General features: G+C 37.6%; 3 protein-coding genes across 5 annotated transcripts; 1 reads left to right on the forward strand and 2 right to left on the reverse strand.

Moving 5' to 3' along the window:
* Window positions 1–202: 202 nt before the first annotated feature.
* Window positions 203–6,292, reverse strand: LOC113404728 (protein melted). Of its 3 annotated transcripts, none has more exons than XM_064215526.1 (13): window positions 5,872–6,292; window positions 4,108–4,362; window positions 3,685–3,889; window positions 3,341–3,600; window positions 3,062–3,208; window positions 2,832–2,989; window positions 2,496–2,752; window positions 2,238–2,327; window positions 1,980–2,074; window positions 1,314–1,776; window positions 980–1,248; window positions 643–915; window positions 203–547 (listed from the first exon to the last, which is right to left on the reverse strand). In XM_064215526.1, the coding sequence occupies exons 1-13, from the start codon at window positions 5,974–5,976 to the stop codon at window positions 299–301; spliced, it is 2,826 nt and encodes a 941-aa protein (XP_064071596.1). In that variant the 5' UTR covers window positions 5,977–6,292; the 3' UTR covers window positions 203–298. The 3 variants fall into 3 exon arrangements, with proteins under 3 accessions (XP_064071596.1, XP_064071595.1, XP_026501500.2); XM_064215525.1 differs by having other exon boundaries at window positions 643–909; window positions 2,472–2,752; window positions 5,872–6,291; XM_026645715.2 differs by having other exon boundaries at window positions 2,472–2,752; window positions 5,872–6,290.
* A 266-nt stretch (window positions 6,293–6,558) lies between these two features.
* Window positions 6,559–8,749, forward strand: LOC113404735 (cytoplasmic tRNA 2-thiolation protein 1). The gene is made up of 4 exons (XM_026645729.2): window positions 6,559–6,846; window positions 6,922–7,461; window positions 7,722–7,926; window positions 8,044–8,749. Exons 1-4 carry the CDS (start codon window positions 6,799–6,801, stop codon window positions 8,670–8,672), a joined length of 1,422 nt encoding a protein of 473 aa, XP_026501514.2. The 5' UTR covers window positions 6,559–6,798; the 3' UTR covers window positions 8,673–8,749.
* Window positions 8,041–12,699, reverse strand: LOC113404737 (mitochondrial E3 ubiquitin protein ligase 1). Its single transcript, XM_026645730.2, has 6 exons — window positions 12,421–12,699; window positions 11,938–12,095; window positions 11,486–11,643; window positions 10,872–11,142; window positions 9,654–9,861; window positions 8,041–9,282 (listed from the first exon to the last, which is right to left on the reverse strand). Exons 1-6 carry the CDS (start codon window positions 12,535–12,537, stop codon window positions 9,163–9,165), a joined length of 1,032 nt encoding a protein of 343 aa, XP_026501515.1. The 5' UTR covers window positions 12,538–12,699; the 3' UTR covers window positions 8,041–9,162.
* Between the last annotated feature and the right edge of the window lie 892 nt (window positions 12,700–13,591).

Genomic DNA, 13,591 nt, shown 5'->3' on the forward strand with positions numbered 1-13,591 from the left:
AAAATTACATTATAAAAAATTTTAGGTCAATTTAACCAGTTATATATAACTTAATTTTTCATGCCAAAAATATGCCATAAAATGTCAAAAATGTAACCGTGTCGACCATAATAAAAATAAAATATGGTAAAATCACACGAACAGCAATTATGTCACGAAAACAAACAAAAATGCTAATTCAGTTAGTTATTACCGAGGGGGTTTCCCCAGTGAAGACAATCGATAGTGGAGTGAGGTAAAAGGTCTGTAGATGTAGAAGTGCTCCAGAGACCTAATAATATTAGGGAGGCCGCGGTTGTCAGAAGCTCTTCAGCGTGAGGCCTCGTGCAGGCAGACTGTTGGCCTTGGCAGGTGCGTCTCTCGCCTGCGAGTGTGCAACCGCTATGCTTAAACACTGAGCCCATTCCTCCGCATTTTTTCCGTCCTTCGGTTTCAAAATGAGGGTTTGATCGCCCGTAAAGATCTCGAAAGCTTTGGGAATGTTGCGAGCACCTCGTGACACTTTGACCGAACGAATCTGATTTATGTCTATACTTTCGCCGCCGCTCTAAAACAAAATATATTAATTTTATCGTTCGATTATAAAATGGATTTCCTTACGATCAGTTGCATCGTTTCAAAAGAAGTTCAATGAACACTCACGGCTCCCTTGCACGAGAGATGCGCGCCGGAAAGCGTGAAGTATCTCGTGCGCCAGCGCCGGAACAGCCGCCAGCGACCCTTCTTCTCCTTGAGTTGACCCTCGATAACGGGCTGCCCGTCGGCCGCCAGGAAGCCCACGGCGCGCTCGGGATGGTTGCACAGGAAGCAGCCCCACGGCGCCTGCGTCGGCGGCACGTCCGTGCGCGTCGCGTTCACCTCGAAGACGTCGAAGAAGCCCGCCGCCCGGAGCTCGTTCACCAGCATCTCCTGCTCCTGGAAAGGGATCACGATGAGTTCGGCCCGCCGGCGGCCGAGGCGGCCGTCGACGAGGTCGCACCTTGAGGCCGGGGAAGGCGCCCGTGACGAGCGTGAGGAAGGTCTTGTTCTCGCACTTGAGGATGTCCCAGCAGTGCTTGAGGCTGGCCACGGTGGGGTCGCGCGAGGACAGCGCGGCGGCGTGGCGCGCCTGCAGCGCCAGGAACATGAGGTGGATCCACACGCGCGGCAGGCGCGTGCGCATGGAGAAGGCGGCGCGCGCGTACAGGCAGTGCGGCCCGCGCCGCCCGCACGCGAACGACAGCCGCGCCTGCTTCTTGGAGCGCCGCTCTGCACAGCACACACACGTTACGTCACTCGCGCCACACGCGGGCGGCGCTCGGGACGCTGCTCACCTTCGATGGTGCACTTGGCGGGCGGCGGGATCCGCACCGACACGTTGTCCATGTACGCCTTGATCTTGTCCAGGTGCTTCTCGCAGAAGTGCTGCACGGTGTCTCTCATCGGGTACGGCTCGAACACGCTTATCCTGTGGTTGGAGTTCGAGTTGGAGTTGGAGTTGCTCGAGTTGATCATCGTCACGCTCGTGTTGTTCGCCCGCCGCGACGTGACCGTGACGGGCCCCATGGAGACGGGATTCGATCCGACAGATATCGGGCCGGTCTGGGTCAGAATGGGACCGGTGCTGGGCGTGGTGGTGATCACCGACACCTGTCCCAGTGCCGTGTTGGAGTGCTGTATGGAGACGGACGAGGTCGGGACGAGGGCGTCGGACGATTTTCCAGAAGTCAATGGATTCACTGATATCGATTGCGTTTGGAGAGAGGAAGGACCGGAAATTATCGTAGGCCCAGAATTCTGAAAACAATTAAGTAACAAAAATAATCAACAACACAAAACCAAGAGACTACGCGCCTTTTACATCCTTGTGGGTTCGATTGCAAAACATTATAAATATAGAGCGGAATCATCTCCATATACTTTGTACCAATCAGGTATGGACTCAGCTACAGATGAATTATATATTTATTTATACTTAGGCAGTAAAAGCGAGTGGTTACCGTTGCTGGTGCGGGGCCGATATGTATGTTGTGTAGGTGTCTGGCGGGCCGCGCGACCACCGTGACCGCGCCCTTGGAGCCCGCCTTGCCCACACCTGCACACACATCACTACTGATTCATATTCTTCAAAAGTTAAAATTACTCTTTCATGCCAACATTAAAAAAAGGAAGATCTTTAAGGTAAATATATAATAATACAATATCATTTGTAATCACACGACTTCCTTGTAAACATAAACAACAAACTCGTGACTTACTTGGCGGAGGGTTAGCGGTTTGCTGTGCGTTGATCTGTTGAGACGACGACAGGCGCGTCATGCTCTTATGGAGACCCCCCACCGAACCACCTGGATATGTTAGTTCACACTTATCACACGTAAGCATTTGTACGGATTAACAACACGGAATCATAAAAAGGACACAATTTTTACCTCGTTATCGACACTATATATAATAATATTTTAGCAACAAAGTCGGAGAAACGTTCTAACCGGCAATATTCAATCGAGTCATACTTCGGTGCGAGTTGGGGCCGGGGTGCAGCCGCCCCGTACTTCGCGAATCACCGAGCTTCGCCCTCCGCGTGTAGCCCGTCACGGGAGCCACCGGCGCCACCGCGGGGCCCCCCGCCGGCACCGCTGCGGTCACCACGGAGACCGGGGTCGCGGAGCTCGAAGTAGTAGTGACGGGTGTGTTGGGGCCTCCTAATTTTACTATCGTTACACCGCCTGGAGTTCTGTTCACTTCACCGTGAGTTGATTTAGGTCGATTGCTGAAATCAAGAGCGATAAGCTTGAAGTGCATCGCATATGAGGATACACTTTAACGGCACTAGCAACCCTCCTCTTCACCTGTTGTTGGCGCGAAGCGCAGCCAGGAGACGATCAGTAAAGAGCGCAGGGTAGGCGCTGCACAGAGCTGTTGCTTCGCGCAGTAAAGCGGCCTGTTCCGGCCATTCGGCACCAGACAGCCGCTCTACCACGAAGTTCAAAGCTTCTTGAGCTCGTTCCTGTAAATACAAGTAGAACATTTCTATAAATAGTGGACCCAAGGGTGTCCCGGAGAAGGTACTCACACTCACCCTGCTGGTGTACCCCAGGGTGGCGAGGATGGTGGCGACGAGTGCCGTGGCGCGGGGGGAGGCGTGCGGGGCGCGGGCCGCCCGTCTCACCGCTGCGGAGTGCTCCGCCACCATCGACGCGCGGCTGCGGCTCACGCTCGCTATTACCTGAGATAAATAAATAAATAAGCTGGGATCGGCAACCATAAGCAATTTTAGATAGTGACTATTAGAACGGCAGGTGAATATTATTGAAGTGAGTAAAACTTAGAAGGACCTAATATGGGCGTAAAGTTTTACCTGCAACAAATCTATACACATGCAGCCCGGATCGTTGGGACCGGCAGTATTCGGGCATAAATATGACAATAGCTGAGGAATCGCAGTCTTCAGCGCTTCGGGTCTTCTTGCAGCTATTTGTTCAAAGAGTGCGAATAGCGAACTCTTTTCTACGGGCTCGGCGTGAGGTAATAGAGATACTAGTGCCGTGACATGACCTTCCAGTGGTTCCGGACATACTTCGTACAAGTTTGTGAGGATCCGACATAGTGGATAATTACCTGCGTAGTAAAAATATAAAAAATAATAATTATATATTATAATAAATAGCTTAATTAGTAAACAATTAATAAAAACAATTGTACCCGACATAATAGAATCCATGATTGTCTGAACATGGGGTTTTAAGAGTACCGCGTGATGTACTGCCGCAAGAGAGAGATAACGCGCCATATGCCGCGATATTTCTCTGTTCCCTTTGTGCAAGAACTGGACCGCGACGGGCAGGAAGAGTTCCATCACTTCCGCGTTGCCACTTGTTTCCTTGTCTGACTGAAGAGGAAATGATACCTAAGAATGTAGAGTTATGTAAATTACATCAGCCACACTTAGCAAGTAATTTTTTATAAGTTTATGAAATAGTTACAACTGTATAACAAGGGTAAAATAATATCATATAGATATATTTAATATAATCAGAATCACTTTGTTTACTACAAAGTGATTTGTATATTATTGATATATTTCATAATCTATTTTTTAATTTTATTTTCTATTTGATATCTTACCAGAACAATACAGGCGATAACATCAGATGCAATCTTGGCATGGGGTGGATCATCATCACGTAAGTGACCGACAGGCATTAAGTTGTGATGGAGACAAGATTCCAACAAAGCAACTAGAGCCCCGCAATATTTTTCCAGAGTACCCGTCTCCTTTATACATGAAGTAACTCTGGTCACACATATCTCAATAAGAGCTTGATCACGATCATTTCTGATGTAATCAGGTCTGGATGATATGTCAGTGATTTGTTTTAGCTGAAAATAACGAAAATACACTTGATTTATGTTTTGAACCCAGTACTCTTTAAAGTTATATTTATTCTACTTTACTGCTCATTAACTTCTCGCTTTATTTTGAGAACTTATTGTTTTCATCCCAATTTTAAATCAAATTAAATCAAGTTCTTCTTGGATACAAAAATTAGGTACAAAAAGTAGTAGTCTGGTATTTCATATAGTTAAATGGCAAAAAAAAATGGTGTTTTGGGCAAATTAAACCATTGGCAAAACCAAAAACCAAAATCTTATTATTACTTATAAAACTTTTTTGTTTATAATGTCTGTCTATTTATTAAAATTTTAAAATTATGGTCTGAAAACACACAATCAAATTTTGCACAGGAATTTGTTATGAAACATAGGTAAGTACTAAAAGAGGATTTTCAAAATTCATCACCTAAGGGGGCACCACCATTTACATGAAAAAGACAGCTGTTAAAGTGCTTCTAAAAATTCATCACCATTCAGACGGTGAAGATGTTCATCATCATTAAGAAGGTGAGTTTCTAAATAAGTTTGCTTTTTTCAATTTTTTAAACTTACATATATTAAGGCTTGCACTTATGAAAAAAAGGACAGTTGTTAAAGCAATTTCGAAAATTCAATAGGTAAAATTGAGTTACAAACATGTAAATTGGTGTTTAGGATTCTGTTTATAAGTAAAAGACCAATGTTACAGAGTTTTCTGGGTGGATATCCTATCAGGTATATAGCTAGTGTTATTTATGTTTACCCACAGGTTGTTACAAATCTAAGTCAACTCTGCCACTAGGCAGATAAAATGAAATAAGATGGTGTAATTATGCATGCAAGCTAAAGTTACAGTTCTGTATAATATGATTTTGATAGCTACTTATTATATAATTTACTTTCGGTTTTCCATATAGTCTTTGATGATTGAACTTAATACAGTATATATTTAGCTCTATTTAGGAACTAACTTCAAATTTTACACTCTAACTGCCTAGAGGGATATAATTTCAGTAAGATATATTTGTGCTTAAATCTCTTGATTTTTTGTTTCGTTAATTTGATTAGTTGAGTTCCTCAAAAATACTAATATATATTATGTTCTTTTCTAATTCAATAACAATATTACTTTTCAAATTGATATTTAATATAAAGAACTTCATTATGACTGAAATTATGTGGTAAGCAATGTCTATGTGAACAGGGAGACATGAATAGTCAAACGGCCTGGCTTCAAATAGGTAGAATATATCAATTTAAATATTAAAATTTTTGTTTATGTTTATGGATTGTGTAATAGTTAAGTACCAGTATTAGTAATACATGTGAAATTATCCTCAGTTGACTCTGACAGAGATTAATCTGAAGTAAGTTCTGAATTTTCATTAAAATTTTTATATTCATTTCTGGCTTACTATATGTTTTGTATCTTAATATAAACATGTTTGAACATTGAAATTTAAATAAGTGCATTATGATTGGCAACAAACACGATAAACAAGTTTCGTAACTCACCACTTCATTCAAGTCGTCCACAATATCGCCATCTGCGATGGCGAAAATATCGCCAGCTCGGGTCAGATCTCGCTCTGTTAGCACGTGTTTCAGCAATTCGTGCATTCTGCAGTCTCAACATCCACGTAAAATCACAAAAATACGGGATTCACCACCAACAAACACCTGACTGGACACATTAACACGACATCCTACACAAATCTACATAATATTCCGGATAAGTATTAGATAATTTATTTCATTATTTTCATATTTATATAAATGCACTTATAACTGCGCTTTCTAGCGGAGTAATAATTAAATAGTGTTATTAAAGAATTTCATTCGTGATTTATAAGAAGTCTAGTTCGTTCGTTCTGAAATCGAGAAGGTAATTCAGTCGACCTGTCGTTGTTTAAACGTCAATCAGTCAATGAACTTTAGAATCGGATAATTGGACTTATAATTTAATTTTATGAAACATGATTAGGTACATTACTAAAATTATAAACAAAAATTGAACCTTTTCGAAATATTTTACAATATAAAAATATGTAATATTTACAATAAACTAAACATGTCACTTTTATAATACATAGTTATAAATACTTTCGCTAAGCTGTGGTTGTCTATTTTGTCATTTGTGTCATTGTCAAACTGTCATTATCAATATCAAACAGGTGTGATTAGTGATAAACACCACTCACCACTCACCAGCATAACGTAGTGATTATATGCTTTTTGCTTACCGGAATCACCAGTGCATATCCCACAGAATAGATTTATAGGGGATCAAATCAAGTTTGAAGTCATAATTCAACAAGTTCATGTTTGTTTTCATTTTGGAAGTATTGGATAACCTGAATCGTTAAATAACATAATCTTGCTCAATATTATTCTTGTTAATTTTAAATATTCTTTAATATTACAATAATACAAATTCCCAAAATGCCAGTACCGTGTAGAGCTGGATGTGGGAAAAATGCAATGTTAAAGGTACTTCCAACTTTTGAAATAAAATTTAATACCATATTTAGTATTTTATTTAAATATCTTATATCTTGATTACAGCGACCTAAAACAGGAGATGCTTTATGCAAAGAATGTTTTTTCTGGGCATTTGAAACAGAAATACATTTCACAATAACAAAAGGGAAACTTTTCAAAAAAGGTGATTCTGTCGCTGTAGCTGCATCGGGTGGTAAAGACTCGACCGTCCTAGCACACGTATTGAAGACTTTGAATGAAAGATATAATTATGGCCTAAACCTTATGCTTTTATCAATTGACGAGGGGATCACTGGTTATCGAGATGATAGTCTTGAAACAGTAAAACAGAATAGAGATGACTATGAAATGTCACTGAAGATATTGTCTTACAAAGAGCTGTATGGCTGGACCATGGACGAGATAGTAGCTCAAATAGGAAGGAAGAATAACTGCACATTTTGTGGAGTTTTCCGCAGGCAAGCCTTAGATAGAGGAGCTGCCATGCTTAATGTAAAATGTATAGCCACAGGACACAATGCAGATGATATTGCAGAGACAGTTCTCATGAATGTGTTAAGAGGAGACATTGCTAGATTAAAAAGATGTACTGCTATATCCACTGTGAGTATTGTACTATAAACGTTAATTATTATATAGTATGGCAAAGAGGTTAACCAATTTCTAGAAACTAGAAAAAGGAACTTGAATTAGAAAAATGTTTTTCTCATAACTTGAAAATCAATTTTGAGGTAATCTATATGGTTAATATGTTAAACTATGTCAACATAACATAGCTTATAGAAAGTTGCGATAATTGTTATCATGGTGCATTTGATATAAATCTTACTTGAGAAAAATAATTAACAAACATATTTTTTTAGGGAAGTGAAGGAACAATTCCTAGAGTGAAACCTCTGAAGTACACATATGAAAAGGAAATAGTGATGTATGCACATTACAAGAGACTTGTGTACTTCTCAACAGAGTGTGTATTTGCTCCTAATGCGTACAGGGGGCATGCACGAGCACTCCTTAAAGACATGGAAAAAATCAGACCTACATGCATTATGGACATTATTTATTCAGGTAAAAGAAAATAACTTTAATAAATTAATTGTACTCATATTAATACAATGTGTTTTATAAAATAATTACATCAAATTAAAAATATAATATAATTTTATTATATAATATTAATTACAGGTGAAACAATGGAAGTTAAAGAAGCGGTATCACTTCCCTCCCAAAGAGTATGCATTCGATGCAACTTTGTGTCTTCCCAGGAAGTATGCAAGGCTTGTGTTCTCTTAGAAGGCCTGAACAAAGGACTTCCGAAGCTTGGTATAGGCAAAAGTTCGAAAGCAAAAAGAATGTTAGAAGAGTATAATGCAAAACAAAACAAATCTTTAGAAGAAGCAATAAACAATATTAATGAGGAATATGAGAAAAATAATTGCATTTCAAAAGGCAAAGTATGCAGATCTTCATGTAAGAGTAAGCAAACAGCACAAATTAATAAAACCCATAAAACAACTTCAGAGACATGTTGTAATGGACAAAGTGATGAAAAACTAAATACAGATAATGATATCACTAATTCAAAAGTAAAAGTACTTTTGAAAGAATATGGATTATCTGAAGCCACCCAAGATGACAGTTCAAATTTAATATCTGAGAAAATAGATCACAGTAACACTGAAAAAGTAGCAAATGCTACAAATGATGATGATTTTGAAGTTGACTCACATAATACTGATGAACAAATAGTTGACGAAGATGACACTTGCGGTGGAGCTTGTGGGAAAATAGATTCACTACATATAAGTTTCTGATACAGACTATAAATGGTGTTTATAGATTATATTATAAATAATATACAGATATTATATAAAATAACCTTTATTTCACCCATATCTTACATACACTTTACCAAATATACATTTTTGATTTATACATTCTCTCAGTTGCATTTAATGCGAAGAAAAACATTAACAAGATTCTATGTTTTACATTTGTGCTATTTTCTGCCCAACCCTTTAACAACAAAAAAAATTTTCTGCACGGCTGATATGATAAACATTTCAACATGAATGTAAATGATTTATTGTGACTAGAAAAACAATATAGTCTTGTACTGAATTATGATTACCTAACTGAAAAATACTTTTGATATTTTTAGTTTAATTTACCAAGAATTTAAAGATAAGGTGATATTGATTTTAATCAAAACTCTTTAATGATATATTTACATAATACAATACAATTACATCCTTGAATAGGCCGTATGTTTAAATAAATTAACTAATAAATATATTTTATTATTTACGTTATAAAAGCTGGTGCGCGGGATTCTATTCTCTCTCTGCAAATAGGGCACTTGTCTTTGATATTCTCTGAACAGTCTTCACACAAGCACACATGACCGCAAGGTAGCAGAATTATCTGAAATACATAAACATACATTAATTTTTATGTTTATATACAAATCAATAATCTAAAAAATATTACATTCATATCAGCATCAAATACTTTTAACTTTGTCTATTGAATAACGTAAGCACTGTTTGACTGTAACCAAGCTGTAGTTATTTTATTTTTAGGGTACTTGCATGACATATTAAAAAGTAAAGTAACTGTCGGTTAAAAATAAGAGGCTGTCTTTGCTCAGTATTCTTTTAAGAAGATCTGAAGGCATTTTGGCTGATAAAAGTGGCAGAAAAAGGCTAATAATATTTCATGTTATTTGTTTCCACCGAAACGAGTACAAAGTTTTCTCTCCATGTAGCGAGCGACGAGCAGCTAACGGGACTGACCTCCTTGGGATTCTCTGTGCAGACGACGCACAGCTGCAGGTCGGGCAGCGCGTGGTCGCGCGTGTGTGCGCGGCGCTGCCGACGGCCGGCCGCCAGCTGCTTCTTCAGCTGCTCCTCAGCCTCGCGCCGTCGGCGTCTCTTCATGTACTTGTAGAGGACGCGGCCGGACGCTATGGCGGCGACTGTGCCGAATACGCCGAGGAGGATTCTGTAAATTGTACCTTTCTACTATATTTAAAACTGTACAAAAGAATGGCTTTCTAGCTGTTTTTTCGGTAGAATCTTTATTCAGAGCCGATACGAACTTTACGATTCAAAAACCCTTATGAGAGAAAACTATAAAAATGTTTATTTGGATGAAATTATCATATTTGGGATTGGTTATTACTGATTATAACATAAGTGTTTGAGAAGTCGATACGGAGTTTATATTCAATAGTTGAGATTGTATGAAAGTTAGTTAAATAATTTTTTAAATAATGGCACAAATATTTCATGAAAATATATCTGTATATAGACTATTTTACGCTCTCATTATATATTTTAAAACTATACAAGTCATTGGCCTGTTCCTATAGTCTCCAAGTGCCAAGTGGTCGACATCTAATCAATACAATACTTACAGCTTAATGGAAAACCCTTTTGTAACAGCTGTAATACTTTAGTGCAAACATAACACTACCAAAAACACCATTGACTTGGCTTTTAACTCGTATAAAATCAGATACGATTTTGTTCATCGTTAGGAAAACTGAACAATAATACAGTGTAATAATAGTCTCGAAATTAAAATTGCGAATGTAAATTTGACTTACATGGTTGTCACAAACATGGTGAAACAGACACAGGAATATGAACTCAATAGTCACTAATTGAAGTCAATACGTAATAAAAATTGATTGACATGCACAATTAAGGGGTCACTAAGCTCGTAACGAACCATAAACTATGTCGTGTGCGTGTCGTTACGTGAGGTTCTCTCTGCTGCAATTAAATTTGCGTCATGTGCTCACAATGAATTTAGTATTGTAAAATTGTTAAGATGTAAATTTATAAATAAATATATTATTTGTAATTACTATATTGAAGCTAGTGAAAAACACTAATAGGCTTATTTTTAAATAAAATTTACAATTTATTGAGAGCTCTCTTAATTCATATTTGATCATGTATCGTTCCTTTTATAAGTATAAATAGAAGTAAATTTTATAGACATACCTCAAGAAATCCCGCGAACTAGCTAGCCTCTTCAATAAACTAGACTTTGTGGCAGTGGTAAGGTAAAGGGGCAGTCCATCTCTTGGTGGCTGAATCTTTAGGCCAGAACTGGTCCTACTCAATTCTCCTACAACAGTTATGTAGGAACCATCTCGAAGCATCTCCTCCATAGTCTGAAGACCGCGCTGCCGAACTCCCGAGAAGAACCCCCAGACATGGTCAATCACACCAGGAGACATTGGCTCAAACTTATCTGATATTACATCCAAGTCTATGCGATGGAAACAAAATATTTATAATTAAAATACAATAATCAATCAATGTAATGTTCATACATAAAATATTATAATCATTAATTTTATGAAGCAATTTTATTTATTTTTTATAAAGACCAGAATGAGAAAATATAGTTCGGTTGGCAAAATCTACACTTTACGTGATGGCTATTGAGTAGCTGAAACTAATATTGTGAACTCTACAGATACAACGAGAAATAGCAATCAAGGCAACCCTAGAATAAAATTAATTCTTATGACAATTAGGGCAATAACACTAATTTTTTTTAAACTATTATACGTAAATTGAAACTGATATAAATATAAATGTGTACCAACCTAATAGTTCTGCAGCTAGAGCATCCACAACTTCAATGCTGTATTTTCCACTATTGAGTACAAAAGGGGTTGAGTTGTAAACCTCATGAATTGTGCGAGTCTGGTCCGACCAGAACCCAGCTGATGTTCTTGCTATGACATGTTCTTTTATTGTTAACCTGTAATAATATAAATACTTACACAAGGCTATGGTATAGCATTACTTAAATTTCTCTGTAAATTTGATATGTAATCCAAAAATAATTTTTCAAAGTGGATCTCAAGCAACCCCATGCTTGTGATTAGAGAATTCAAACATACAAATGCTCAAGCATTTTTTAATTAACCAGTGTTTGCTCAGTGCTCGAAATTCAACCATAATGATTATTGAAAATTTTAAGAAAACATAATATGTAAAAATTGTACTGAACTCTTTTGTCTTATGCTGGCTATTTACATATAGATTATCATACCTTTGAATTACACCAGTTACAGATTGGTGGTAGTTGCTCGTAATTGGGTTGCCAAGAGGCTTCACAAGACCCCTTATCACCACATATGGGATCACATGACTGGGGTACTTGTTAATCTCCTTGTTTAAAGTTGAATCTATGTCTAGCACTGGGGCTGACTGTAACAAAATAGTATTCCGAATGTCAATGTCTATCTGTGTTTTGATATTTGTGATTTAGTATTTTTTATTAAAATATAATATGTTATATGTTTGAGTAAATAAATCTATGGACTAGTTCCAAAGCAATAAATGACATAACAGATCAAATCCCATTAAAAACTAATAAATAAGATAAATATATTTATCTTCGTCATTCATACATAATTCTTTACTTATTAATATTAGAACATTTATTTTTCTGCAATTATCATAATTCTCTTATATGAATTACGTATTCGTGTGTAACATAATATGTACCTTATATACGATATGGAATACCAACCTGTAACGCGTTCAATATATATTTACATTTGCTCAGCTGTTTTACACAAAATCCCAATATTAACGAATCAATGCCTAGTATTACGGTTTCACCTATTATTTCCGAAAAGAAATCCATTTTCAATTATTTGTATAAAACTGTATACACCAAAATTTTGAAGAGTATTCTGTTCAGTTCTATATCATCATATTTATTTTGCTAAAGTTATCTAATACTCTAATAGTTCGTAATTAGACCACATAACCTCCTACAACAATAATAAATCATATGTCAAAGTCAATCTTCTGTTGATATCAATGGTGTTGCCAAAGAAAGGATTAATGCCATTTAATATTAAAGTACCTAACGCGAGTCTAATATTTACTAAAATTAATATCTTTTATATCGGATCTGGGTTGGTACTATAGCATTAGCAGCCTGTAAATTTCCCACTGCTGGGCCAAAGGCATCCTCTCCCTTTGAGGAGAAGGTTTGGAGCATATTCCACTACGTTGCTCCAATGCGGGTTGGCGGAATACACATGTGGCAGAATTTCGTTAAAATTAGACGCATGCAGGATTCCTCACGATGTTTTCCTTCACCGCCGAGCACGAGATGAATTATCAACACAAATTAAGCACATGAAAATTCAGCGGTGCCTGCCTGGGTTTGAACCCGAAATCATCGGGTAAGATGATTATATTATAAGACCATAGCAATGTTGTTCTTTTCCAGTTGGAAGGGCGAGTTAGCCAGGCTAACTACATGCACAAAGAAGATGACATTTTAATTCCGAAAGTTGGTGAATTTAAGGAATTTATTGATGTTTCTTGCGGCGTCAATGTATATGGACGGTGGTAACAACTTACAATCAGGCGGCCCCTTTGGGCGTCCACCTACATATTTTATAAAATAATAAATATTAATTACATATGTTTTATGTATATCAAAACACGATTTCGGTACAAAGGTTATGAATACTGTATGTGGTTAGTTGATTTGCCGCTATTACCGCTCATATGGATGGAAACACTTAATTAGAAATGCTTTCGTTGGCTCTTAACTAACTAACAGTATTATTGTGGTTGTGGTTTGTTTTGTTCTGTCACTAACAGATTTCAAATTATACTAATAAACTTTTGCAAAGCTATGTTTTGAAATTGAAAATTTCCTGTAAATAAAATTCCTTATA

This window comes from Vanessa tameamea, chromosome 8 (assembly GCF_037043105.1).
Source record: "Vanessa tameamea isolate UH-Manoa-2023 chromosome 8, ilVanTame1 primary haplotype, whole genome shotgun sequence".
Classification (NCBI taxonomy): Eukaryota; Metazoa; Arthropoda; class Insecta; order Lepidoptera; family Nymphalidae; genus Vanessa; species Vanessa tameamea.